Below are 13,705 nucleotides of genomic sequence, written 5' to 3'. Positions count from 1 at the left end.
TTTCTTCGTTTCCTAAACATATAAATTCACACAAGAACATCTTTTTCTGCATAAATGAAAATAACACTTACTTACGTATCCTGCTTTGTTCATTTTGCTATATAATGTGAACATATTCTTATAAGTTAATACCTGTTATCATCACTTTTCTTGGCTACATAGCTATTCATATAGATCACTGTAACTTAACTATTGAATGTTTGTTTCTAGCTTTACATGATTAAAAATTATGTGATACACATCGCTGCCTATATAGTTTCAAGGTTTTAGCAAATCTTTTCTTACAATATAGTCTTAGGACTTGAGTTTTTGGTTCAAAAGGCACAGATGTTTTCAAAAGCTTTTGCTATTTACTGGCAAATTGCTTTTTAGGAAGTTTTATAAACTTTAGAGTTCTACCATATAATATAGCATATGTGAAAGTCTGCTTTCCGATATCCTGCAAGTGTTCATTTAAATAAACATAACATATAACGGTACCACAGTTATAATATCATAACTACTGAGAAACAAGCAACGAATAAAATAGAAAAACTCAGCTTACATCTTCCTTTTCTCCAAGAGGTTCTAGAAATATATAAAAAATTAACATGAACATACCTTGACTGGAATTCACAAGAAGTAACTGTGATTTTAGCTTGTCAATAATAGTTTGTTGAAGTGACAGCTGTTCCTGTTGTTCACGTATTCTCTGCTCATAGTTCTCAGTCTGCTGACATAAAAACCGGTTAGCCTGATATTTACTGACAGAAACGAACATATATTTACCATCCATTAATAATAGAAATAGATATGAGTTGCCCACACTGTCATTTCACAGGTATTGTGGATTTATTTATGAGATACAAACTAGCTTCAGGAACGTACTTGTAATTGTTATAAACATGACTGATTTAAGACTTAAAGCACTGTAAAAGTTTTAAAAATTATCTTATTTAAAGACATTTCAGTCAAGGATTCAATCTATGATTTCCTGATCCTTCTGTAAGGATCAAAACTGTAGTTCAGCATTATTCCTTAATGAAACAAAAGCATGAATGATACAACAGATGCTATATTAAAGAGATTCTTTAACAGTACACACTAACTTAAAAAAATCAGATTTTATGTATTTTAAATAAACACACTTTTGAATTTATTTTTAGAGTACACAAATACTAAGGAAGTAGCTATAACTAAGACACTATGAAAATCAAAGGGGCAAATACAAATTATAAAATACTGTTAGAAACTTCTCTGCCAAGTTTTCAGAAATTAAAAGAACACTGGCTGGGCATGGTGGCTCACACCTATAATCCACCATTTTGGGAGGCCGAGGAAGGCAGAGCACCTTAGGTCAGGAATTTGAGACCAGCCTGGCCAACATGGTGAAACTCCGTCTCCACTAAAAATACCAAAAATTAGCTGGGCATAGTGGCAGGAGTCTGCAATCCCAGTTACTCAGGAGGCTGAGACAGGAGAATTGCTTGAACCTGGGAGGCAGAGGTTGCAGTGAGCTGAGATCGTCCTATTACACTCCAGCCTGGGCAACAAGAGCAAAACTCCATCTCAAAAAAAAAGAAAAGAAAAGAAAAGAAATTAAGAGAACACCATGGTTGACCCCTTTGGTGTCTATCTTAAATGCCATAGTTTCCCTTATATTGTTAATCCATTCATTTTGCTATTTTATTGCAATGGCTGTGAGAATACAGCAATGACAAAAGACCCAAGTTTGTACTGAGGAATACAGATGCTGCAAACCTTCAAGCAAATTTGAAACTGTTGTATCACAATTACCAAATTAGTACAGTCTTAAACACATATCCCCAAACAATAACAGATAACTTTTTTTTAAATACCAATTTCTATCCCTGGAGGGACAAATAATGACTAAGTTGTAAATTCCTTGAAATATAAAACGGAGTCCTAATAATCTCAGAATGACATTCAGTAGATACTAGACATTGACTTTAAAGTGATTCTTAAGGTTCAAAATTAGTGAAGCTCTATTATTTTCAGGGACCAACAAACTTAATCTTTTTTTTTTTTTTTTTGAGATGGAGTCTCACTCTGTGGCCCAGGCTGTAGTGCCGTGGCGTGATCTTGGCTCACTGCAACCTCCGCCTTCCAGGTCCCGGTTCAAGCAATTCTCCTACCTCAGCCTCCTGAATAGCTGGGATTACAGGCACGCGCCACCATGCCCGGCTAATTTTTGAATTTTTTAGTAGAGACAGGGTTTCACTATGCTGGCCAGTCTGGTCTTGAACTCCTGACCTCGTCATCCACCCGCCTCGGCCTCTCAAAGTGCTGGGATTATAGGCATGAGCCACTGCACCCGGCCAACTTAAAAATTTTAATAAATTACATAGCTCTTCATAGATTAGCAAATATAAATTAGCTTAAGAAATTAAAGCAAAATACTATATTTTCCCAAATAAAAGGTGAACTTTTATCAGTAATACACTGCAAATATGAATAACTGACAAAGCCGAAAAGCAATCCATGTAGTGCACTGTCTTTGCACATTGCCTAAAGGCCCTCTTATATAATTTGACATTCCCCACAGAATTCATATGGATTAAGTGACTTATACAAAGGAGGTGTTCAGTACATGCTCACTGAAAAATTTAAAAAGGTAATACAGATTCTAAGTAAATTTTCTTATTATGAACAGAAGAATGAATCATGTGAGTCTATCTGACGCATACGACCAATGAATATGTCTCAGAATTGATCACTGATACCCAAGTCTAGTCTAGGGCCTGACTTCCCAGGATAAGACATCTTATTCCTGTATAAATTCACACCCAACCCCAAAGAAAGAGTGTGGTAAGCTGACTGAATGAAGAATCCAAAAATCTACAGCAAATTCTAAATACATTGGATTTACTTGGGCTATACAGTGCCACCAGGGCTGAAGAATCAGCAAACAAGTTACAGTTATCTCTATATATTTCTGTGTTAATTAAAACTGTCTCCAAGAACTCAAAGTTCTTCACAAACATCAATCAATAAGTACCTATTTTTTCATTTTATTTTGATAGGTATATACATTTTACTGCCCAGAGATTAAGTAACCAGTACAAAAAACGTAGCAAGTTAGAAATAGGCCCAGAATAAATGTCTATGTTATTCAAGTCTCTATGTCTTTTTTTCCCACCTTAATGAGGAAACGAATACATTTTCTTTTGAAACCAACTCACAAAGCTTCTGCCAGTTCATTTTTATCTTCTACTCTCTGGCTTAAAAAACATACTTTAGCATCTCTGCATATAAGATATTACAATAAATAAATAATACTGAAAATATATTCAATAGCTAGGAAAAATTAAAGGATCAATATCTACTTCACATTGAAGTTTTAACTACTTCTTAAGCTACATAATAAAGTATTATGTACATAATAAAGGTCAACAGCAATGGTTCTATTTTCCCTGCTATGGGAAATAGAATAGCAACAGTCTATGTTTTCCTCCTATACTTTTCACATACTTATGTTATAGCAGTTATAATATTCTAGTCTAATTGTCTAATGTCTGATTTCCATCTAGACTGAACTCCTCAAGGGTGGAGATAATTTCTTACTGGTATCTCCAGAGTATTACAGAGTGCCTGGCCCATATTCCCATATTGGGAAGCTCAGGAAATATTAGTTGAATAAACAAGCTAATTAAGTTGTTAAAGAAATATCAGAATTGAGCATCCCATGCTGCTGCTCTGCCTATGAAGTAGCCATAATCTTTTATTCCTTAATTTTCTTAATAAACTTGCTTTCACTTAAAAAAATGTATCAGAGGAACAGATATGCTTTCAGAAGTGATCTGAAGGAATGGAGAAAAGACTTTGCTTATATTTCTCTAAGAGAAACAGGAAAAATAGAAACAAGGTCAGCAGGTAAATAAGACAAAGGGAAATTAAGTTTGAGAAAATAGATGTAAAAGATAGGTAATGTTTGAAGATTTTTCTTTAAAACAATGGAAGCTCACACTGTTAGAAAAAAGGTGGTAATTTGAGAAAATGCATATTCAGAAAAGAGTATAAAGATTTTGATCACAGATTATGAGAAAGAACGTCCAAAAGGAAACATTCTTTCAAATTGGGAAATAACCAGTAGAATTTGGTTTATTTGCTGTTTGGAAACTAAATGAAACTGTCTTTTTTTCATTTTATAAAATGCTTTTGTTCACTGAACATATCTGCTTAAGCTTAAAACCTGAAAAGTCCTTTCACAAGGTCAGATTATTATTGCACAATCATGTTATTTTTTTAAAAAATACAATTACAAAGCAAGTACATTCCAGCACTATCAAAGACCCTACAAAATAGAAAACTCACTAACAACCACATTGAAAATGTACAACAGCAATGTCTTGTCAACACTTCTGTACAGAGCACAGACATGACAGCTAAAACAGACAGAAGAGAAGATGCTTTTGACAGCCAGTGTGTGTGAATGATTCTTTGAGTCAGATGGCAGCAACAAGTTACCAACTAGGAGATCTGCATGACAACTAACCATCCATCTGTATCAAACACCATCTGGCCAAGATGACTCTGGCTTCTGTGTATTTGATACTCCTTCCAATTTCAAAGACTAGCAAAACAAGTGGTCTACCAGCATCTAAAGAGGTAAACAGGTACTTACATACTTGTGCTATAAGTTACTTTGCTTTTTATTTTATTTATTATTATGTTATTTGTAAAGAGACAGGGTCTTGCTATGTTGCCCAGGCTGGTCTCAAACTCCTGGGATCAAGTGATCCTCCTATCTTAGCCTCCCAAAGTGCTGGGATTACAGGCATGAGCCACCACGCCTAGTCCATACGGTTAACTTTGTATTCTTTCTTAGTGTTCAAAAGTAAAACTTAAAACACTGGTGATCAGATATAGCACACGTCCTAAATTTATTAAAAATGGCTGCCCATATTCTTGACTATGATAAACGAAACAAAAAGTTTATTTTAAAAATTGCCCTTTTATCCAGACAAAATTTCAATATTTCCTCTTCAAAACTAAGGCAGCATATTTCCTATAATTTTGTATATTTAGCTGTTTAAATTTTCATGAGTATCATAAATATTAAAATAGAGTTTCATAAACTGAATTTTTTCCTATTGCTGACATTGAACATTTTTTTTTTTTTTTGTATTTTCCAAAGCACTTATTTCTTACATAGGGGAAAAAAAAGTTTAAGTGCCCTTAAGTCATCTACAATATTTTAAGTTAAGTCAAACATTTCTGCAACCACAGCCTTAATGGACTGCTGCAATAGCCTAACTATTCTCTAACAGCCATTGTGTTCTTTGCAAAATGCACATGTAATCATACTATATACTTTTTTCCTACTCCTCGCCATTGTCCTTCAAAAAACCTTCAATGGCTTCTTAACGCTCCTAGAATAAAGAACCAAAAGTCCTTAATATGGTCTCCAAGTCCCTACTGGGGGCCCCTGATTCTTCTTATTGCACTATTTCCCTTATACGTTGAGTTCTTTTAGGCCAATGGATCTTTCTGATGCAGGCCTTGTACTTAAAAAGCCCTCCACACCTGCCCTTTCAAAAATCATTACATAATGGTAATCTTCTCTGACCTCCTAAATTAGGTCAAATCCCCAACAGACATTCTAATAGCAATTTACCTTACTTCTTGATACTTTGATCAGAGTTTCAAGCTATATTTGTGAGAGTGTTTGATTAGTCTCTGCTTTATTAGACTGTGCCACCATTCCATGAAGCAGGAAGCAAGCATGTCTGTTTGCTTATCACTGTAGATTTGGCAGTTTGTGTAGTTCTGGACACATAGTAGGTACTCAATATATTTTTGAATGACTATCATTAATTCTTTATTAACCAATATTCTTAAATGTATATCCTACATACCTGTCTAAAAGTTTTAGCAGGACATATTTCTAGAATTAAAACCTTGGAAGAAAGGTTACAAATATTTTACATTCTGATATGTGGAAAGTAAATCTATTAGCAAAGTACTGACAATGTAAAATGAAGAAATAAAGCTTTTTTCAGAAACTACCTGGAGCACTTTTATTCTAATATCAGTAGCTTCATTAGGGAAAAAAAAAATACAGAATGAACTGCTTTCCGCCATCAACACTTTGCATAGAGTATATATATTGTTCGCGAAAAAAGAAAGGGGAAAAAAAAGAGAGTGGTAAACAGCAATGAGGCCATTTACATCTTATGTGAAAATGAAGGATTTTTTTTAATGTAGTACCTATAATAAAGGTATATTATGCCTTTTGCAATCCTTTAAAATATGTTTTACAAGCTTTTAGAGGTAACATAAACCATAGACTTAAGGTTTACATTTCAGATGGACCAAGACTAGCTCTTGAATAAAGTAATCTGACAACAAAACAGTTCTTATTGCTTTACATTTATTGTCAGATAAGCGTTAGAGAAGATCTGTAATTTATGATAAAAAGACAACTCGTAGTCAAATTTACTCTTATTTTAGGCCTTCTCTTCGGCCTTACTGGCTAGTCAATAAGACTCTTTGCTTAGCAAATTGGATAGTTTTAAATATTATGTATCCTTCACATTTCTTCTCAGTACAAAGAAAAAGCAATTAATATCATAGCACCTGAACCATTTTAGAAATAAGGATATTGCTTCCTTTCTATGTAAGACTTTGTCAATTTTTCTCTTTTAATTAAGAGGGGGCAAGAAGAGAAAAATTTCATTTCAAATTTCTTTTCTCAGCAAAGAGATTTCTATTTTCTGATTACATAATGCAAAGGATCTTGGGACAAGCAGGAAAGGTCAGCTGCAGATTTTCTATAACCTAATCATTTATGATTATGGTAATCTGACTTGTAAATGGTAATCAGTTTTAACATTTTCAGATGTCTTAATTATTTTATTACTGATTCTTCTCTTGGAAAGATGGTCAAAGAAGCAATAGAAGTTTCTCCCATGGAACAGTGGCAGAAATTGATGACAAGTAACTTGGTATGAGTAAAAAATTGATTAAATATTTAATTCCGTATTATGGAATCTTGTGATACCTGAAACTCACCAGACAATTTTAGCCTAGTGAGCCAAAAGACGTGGTAAGGACTGCTAATTATTCCCCATATCCATTTTCTTTCTTTTAGTAATACAGAGTTTTAACTGGGCACATGGTGACCCAGCTAGAGGATATATTTACCAGCCTTCTTCACTACTAGATGTGATCATGTGACTAAGTTCTGGCTAAAGGGTGTGAATGGAAATAATCGTATAAATTTGGTACAACATCATTAAAAGAAAGCTGTCTGCTCTTCACTTCTCTTCCCCTTCTCACTGGCAAGGAAATAAGGAGAGCAGCCACCGTGATTTCAGAGAGGGAAACCATATTTTAAGAATTGTAGAGCTGCCTTACTATCCCTGTTCTATTCACCTGTGGACTGTTACAAAAAAGAGAACTTTTTTTTTTTTTTATAATAGAGACAGGGTCACACTATGTTGCCCAGGCTGGTCTTGAACTCCTGGGCTCAAGCAATCCTCCTGCGTTGGCCTCTTCAAGTGCTGGGATTACTGACATGAGTCTTTGTGCCAAGCAGAGACAGAAGTCAACTTTTATATTTATGTACTGCATTTCTTAGTCTCTTTGTAACAATTTATCCTATATAATAACCAATTCAGGGGTCAAGCCAACTCTACCACCCTATACTCTCTATAATAATCTTTTGTCTTATGCTGTAAGCATATTATAAGTTAGAAGCTATTGTGATTAAAAGATTCTACTTTGTAATGAACAGAAGACCTCTTAGTACAGGTATGGTTATGTGTATGAATGCTTACACATGCCAAAAAATGGAATAAGCAATATTTGACTGTGAACCTTTTAAGTGAATCTTTATACACACACACACACATCTATCTATCTGTCTGTCTGTCTGTCTGTCTGTCTGTCTGTCTGTCTGTCTATCTATCTATCTATCTATCTATCTATATTTTGAGACGGACTCTCACTCTGTTGCCCAGGCTGGAGTGCAGTGGCGTGATCTCAGCTCATGATAACCTCCACCTTTTGGGTTCAAGTGACTTTCTTGCCTCAGCCTCCCGAATAGCTAACTACAGGCACATGCCACCATGCCTGGCTAATGTTTGTATTTTTAGTAGAGACGGGGTTTCACTGTGTTGGCCAGGTTGGTCTCGAACTCCTGACCTGTAATCTGCCAGCCTCAGCCTGCCAAAGTGCTGGGATTACAGGCATGAGCCACCATGACAAACCACTTATCTATCTTTTAATTGCTAGCATATATGATGTTCCTGGCACATGATAAATTGAAGAATGAGTAAAGGAAATATTAATAGCAAACTTTATACTCTAGTCTCCCTTGGTAAAAAGAGATGTATAAATCACAAAGTAAGGATGTATCCAAGAAGAGAGGAGACAAAGTTATTCCTAGCAATGAGAAGAAAACAGTTTGAAAACCTGGAATGAGCTAGGTTAGTATAGCTATGGTCTTTGATGAGCTATATCAGAACAAATGAGCATGGTCTTTGGTCTGATAAATCTAGTTTCAGTGTAGACTCTGCAACTTAGATTAGAAAATCAACATTTCTGAGTTCCTCATTTGAAAATAAAGCTAATGATGCCGACTTTTGTAGGGCTGTGAGGATTTACATGTAGGGTATGTAACACTTGTAGAATATGCTCATTCATTAAATGTTAATTTTCCTTTCTGATTTATGAGTAATATGAATTTAAATGTCGAAGGAGGGAAGAAGACTGGTTCTGTGTATCTGAGATTAGTGCACTACTTCAATGTATCTGAAATTGTCTGATATTTTAGTATGGTCTAGAATGAGGGCTATAGCAGAAGGATAAACTAAAAAGAGCCATGTTTTAAGACTAGAGGTTCTAAAAAAAAGCAATTTAACAGTATGGTGGCAAGAGAGCTTAGGTTTAACAATGAAAAAATTGGTCTAGAACTAAAAGAGAAAAACACTAGTTACGGGCCAGGTAAAATAAATATACGTGGTGATCAACAGCAGGACACTAGCAGTAGGAGGAGAGATTATCCTTTGAAATTTATATGAAGTAAATTTAGGGTAAATAAAAGGTAGTATTATTTCACACAGCAGCTTATTAAACTCATTACCCTCTTGCAATGGTATAGGTGAGAAAAAGTGGTGAAATTAAGTTCAGGTCTGGACATTCAGGTTAATGTGGCTTCCAAGCAGCAGTGAGACATACGGGTCTATAGTTCAGAGGGTAGGTCTAGACTAGGATTATAGATTTAGGAGTTATTATCACAGATATCTCAAGCCACAGGAAAAAATGAAGAGGTTCATATAAAAATATAAAGTAAGGGCTGGGTGCGGTGGCTCATTCCTGTAATCCCAGCACTTTGGGAGGCTGAGGTGGGCAAATCACTTGAGGTCAGGAGTTTGAGACCAGCCTGGCCAACATGGTGAAGCCTATCTCTACTGAAAATACAAAAATTAGCCAGGCATGGTGATGGGTACCTGTAATCCCAGCTACTCGCAAGGCTACGGCAAGAGAATGGCTTGAACCAGGAGGTGGAGGTGAGCCAAGTGAGTGCCACTACACTCCAGCCTGGGCAACAGAGTTAGATTCCATCTCAAAAAAAAAAGAGAAATAGTGTTTTGTCATTGTTGTTGTTTTCTGAGACAAAATCTCACGCTTGTCCCCTAGGCTAGAGTGCAACGGCGCGATCTTGGCTCACTGCAATCTCCACCTCCCAGGTTTAAGCCATCTCCTGCCTCAGCCTCCCGAGTAGCTCAGATTACAGGCACCTGTCACCATACCTGGCTAGTTTTTGTATTTCTAGTAGAGAAAAGGTTTCATCATGTTGGCCGGGCTGATCTCAAAAACCTGACCTCAGGTAATCCACCCGCCTCAGCCTCCCAAAGTGCTGGGATTACAGGCATAAGCCAGCGTGCCTGGTGAAAAACTGTGTTTTAAAAAGGAAGGGTGTTATAAGGTATTGTCAGGTATTCATGATATTAGGTAGGTTTATATGTACAAACCTGAAAGGCTATTGACGATTTCTGGCAGAGAGTTATAGACATGAAGTTTGTGGTCAAACATTTTTTCAAATTCTAGCTCTACTAATTCTACTAACTTACTAGCTATGCGGTTGTGGGCAAGTTACTTCATCTCTCTGCACTTCATTTTCCTCATCCAAAAAATGAAAATAATACTTCCTCATAAGATTTATATAAGGATTAAATAACTGTAAAGCTCTCTGGCAAACAAGCCTCAATAAATCTTAGTGATGATAACGGTGAAGATGACATTAAAAAATTTAAAACCTTTTTCAGATTAGCATGATTCCATTTTTGAAAAAACATGATTCACATACTCTGAAAGGATATATACCAAATTACTAACAATGGATAGCCCTAGGGAGTGATGGAGAGGACTATCACTTTATATTCTGTACATCTTGAATTATTTACTTAAAAAAAATAAGCATGTGCTGCTTTTGTAATTTAAGCCAATAATATTTTAAAAATCACTTATCTGTTTTGTCTTTACCTTCCTTATCAATTTGGAATACTTGGATGTCTTTCCTGAACAGAATGCTCCTTAATGGATACAGCATACTGACTTCTCAAAGAGAAGCTTCTGAGTCTCAAATTGCATTGAACTGGAAGAAACACTGAGAGAACTGACTTGGACTATAGACAGCTAAGTGGTAAAAGGCTGGTGAGTTTATATAAACTGATGTATGACAGATGAACAGCAATAAAATATGGCTATTAAGAGAATCTAGGCTAGATCAATTCTTTTTTTTTTTTTTTTGGTAATAGATTTAAAGAAAATATGTTAAAATATATATCAAATAAAAGATTCACATTTTTGGGCAGCCATCAGCACCATCTACCTCTAGAACTTTTATCATCCCTCCTAACTGAAACTCTGTATCCATTAGGCACTAACTCCTCACTCCTTCCTACCTCTCAGCCTCTGGCAACTACCCTTCTACTTTCTGTCTTCATCAATTTGGCTATTCTTAGTACCTCACATAAGTGTAATCATACAATATTTGTGCTTTTGTGACTGACTTATTTAACTTAGCATAACATTTCCAAGTTTCTACTTTATAGCATGTGTAAACTTTTCTTTCCATGTGAAGGCTAAATACCACCATGTTGTGTGTATATGGTTATCCATCTACTGATGAACTCTTGGGTTGTTTCTACCTTTTGCCTAATGTGAATAATGTGAATAATGCTGTTCTGAACCTGACTGTACAAATATCCGATTGAGTCATTGGTATCACTTCTTCTTCGTATGTAACCAAGAGTAGTAGGATTGCTGAATCATATGATAATTCTACGTTTAATTTTTTTTTAAGAATTGCTATACGATTTTCCACAATGGCTGCATCATTTTACATTCCTACTAGCAATGTATGAGGGTTCTAATTTCTACACAGCCTTCACAACACTTGTTTTGCTTTTCTGAATAACAGCCATAGCAATGGGTGTGAAGTAGAATCTCACAGTGGTTTTGGTAATGAGTAGTGATGCTGAGTATCTTTTAATATACTTATTGGCCATCTATATAACTTCTTGGAGAAATCTCTAAAAGTCCCTTGCCCATTTTAAAAGCAAGTTTTGTTGTTGTTGAGCTGTAGTTCTTTATATATTCTAGATATCAATTTCTTACCAAATATGATTTGCAAATATTTTCTCTTATTCTGTAGGTTGCCTTTTCACTTTGTTGATAGTGTCCTTTGATGCACAAAAGTTTCAATTTTGATGAAGTCCAACTTATCTATTTTTTCTTTAGATGCCTGTGTTTCTGGTGTCATATCTAAGAAATCACTGCCAAATCCAATGCCATAAAGCTTTCCCCCTATGATTTCCTCTAAGTCTTTTATGGTTTTACCTCTTGCATTTAGTTCTTTGATCTGTTTTCATTTTTGTATATGAAGAAAGGCAAGGGTCCAATTCATAAAAATGTGATTTCTTTCCATATGTCTAGGTCTTCTTTAAATGGCTTGCTGTTAATGTATAGAAACACAACTGATTTTTGAATGTTGATTTCGTATCATGTAATTTTACTGAATTTGTTTATTTGTTCTAACAGGTGGGTTTTTTTGGATGTGTGTGTGAAATTTTTAGGGCTTTCTATATTTAAGATCATGTTGTTTACATATGTCTGTTAGGTCCAAAATGCTCTATAATGCTGTTCAAATCGTCTTTTTATTTACTTCTTCCTATTCAACTTGATGCCTTTTATGTCTTTTTCTTCCTTAACTGCTCTGTCTAGGACTTCCAGTACTATACTAAATATAAGTATATCTTTGTTTTATTTCAATCTTAAACAAAAAACTTTCAGTCTTTCACTCTGGAGTATGATGTTAGTTGTGGGTTTTTCCTATGTTGGATGATCTTTATTTTGTTGAGTTCATTTCATTCTATGCTTAGTTTGTTTAATGTTTTTAAAATCATAAAGTGTTGAATTTTATCAAATGCTTTTTCTGAATCAGTTGAGATGATGTTTTTTCTTTTTAACATGGTATATCATGACTAATTTTGTATGTTGAACTATTACTGCATTATAAGAATAAATCTCATTATGTCATGGTATGTAATTCTTTTAATATGCTGTTGAATTTAATTTGCTAATGTTTTATTGAGGATTTTTTGCATCAATATTGTGTTAGTCTGTTTTGTGCTGCTATAAGAGAATACCCCAGGTTGGGTAAATTACGAAGAACAAAAATTTATTTCTTTACAGTTCTGGAGGCTGGGAAGTCCAAAACCAAGACACTAGCATCTGGGGAGTCCGGTATCATGTGGAAGGCAAAGAAAAAGGGCAGCAGAGAACAAACTAACCCTTTTGGAATAGCATTAATAATACACATGGGGGCAGAGCCCTCATGGCCTAATCATCTCATCTCTTAAAGGTCCCACCTCTTAATATTGGTACACTGGCAATTACACTTCAACATGAGTTTTGGAGGGCACAAATATTCAAACCATAGCAAATATTCATAAGAGATATCAGTCTGTAGTTTTCATGTAGTGTCTTTGTCTGGCTTTGGAATCAGGGTAATGCTGGTCTCATAGAATAAGGAAGTGTTACATACTGTTCAAGTTTTTGGAAGAGACTGAGAGGACTGGTATTAATTCTGCTTTAAATGTTTGACACAATTCACTGGTGGAGCTATCTTGTCCTAGGCTTTTCTTTGTTGGGAAGTTTTTTATTATTGATTCAATCTCCTTACTTTGTAAAGGTCTATTCAGGTTTTCATTTTCTTCATGATTCATTCTTAGTAGGTTGTGTGTTCCTAAGACGTTTTAATAGCTTATCCAATCTGTTGGCATACAACTGTTCATATTACTTTTATAATATTTTTAACTATTGGAAAGTTGGTAGTAATGTCCCCATTTTCTTATTTGTCTCCCCACGTTTTCTCTTAGTCAAGCTAATAATGATTTGTCACATTTCTTTATCTTTTCAAATAGTCATCACTTGTTTTTGTTGATTTTCTCCATTGTTTTTCTGTTTTTTATTTATATTTGTTTCCATTTTTATTACTTTCTTCTTTATGCTAGTTTTGGGTTTAACTTGTTATTTCTCAAGGTTTTTCAGGCATAAAGTTATTAATTTGAGATCTCTCTTCTTTAATATATGCATTTACAGATATACATTTCTCTATGAGCTGCTTTCACTGCCTCCTACACATTTTGGTATTTTGTATTTACACTTTCATTTGTCTTAAGATACATTCTAA

General features: G+C 34.9%; 1 protein-coding gene across 8 annotated transcripts in view; it reads right to left on the bottom strand.

Annotated features, from left to right (window-relative positions):
- The window catches only part of TANK (TRAF family member associated NFKB activator), a 96,153-nt gene that overhangs the window by 34,612 nt on the left and 47,836 nt on the right, over window positions 1–13,705 (bottom strand). For 4 of the 8 annotated variants that reach the window (XR_004271340.1, XM_032286522.1, XM_032286526.1 and 1 more), the window contains exon 3: window positions 601–712. Coding sequence is in view for 7 of the 8 variants with exons in the window: in XM_032286522.1 (XP_032142413.1) it covers window positions 601–712 (112 nt within the window). In the remaining variant the exon portion in view is untranslated. The remainder of the gene's footprint in view (window positions 1–600; window positions 713–13,705) is intronic. The other 4 variants (XM_032286528.1, XM_032286524.1, XM_032286527.1 and 1 more) reach the window with 1 other exon arrangement.

Source organism: Sapajus apella, unplaced genomic scaffold (genome assembly GCF_009761245.1).
Source record: "Sapajus apella isolate SASKATOON/1434 unplaced genomic scaffold, GSC_monkey_1.0 scaffold18, whole genome shotgun sequence".
NCBI lineage: Eukaryota > Metazoa > Chordata > Mammalia > Primates > Cebidae > Sapajus > Sapajus apella.
The sequence above is the reverse complement of the archived record's forward strand: the minus strand, read 5'-3'. Positions and strand labels throughout refer to the sequence as shown.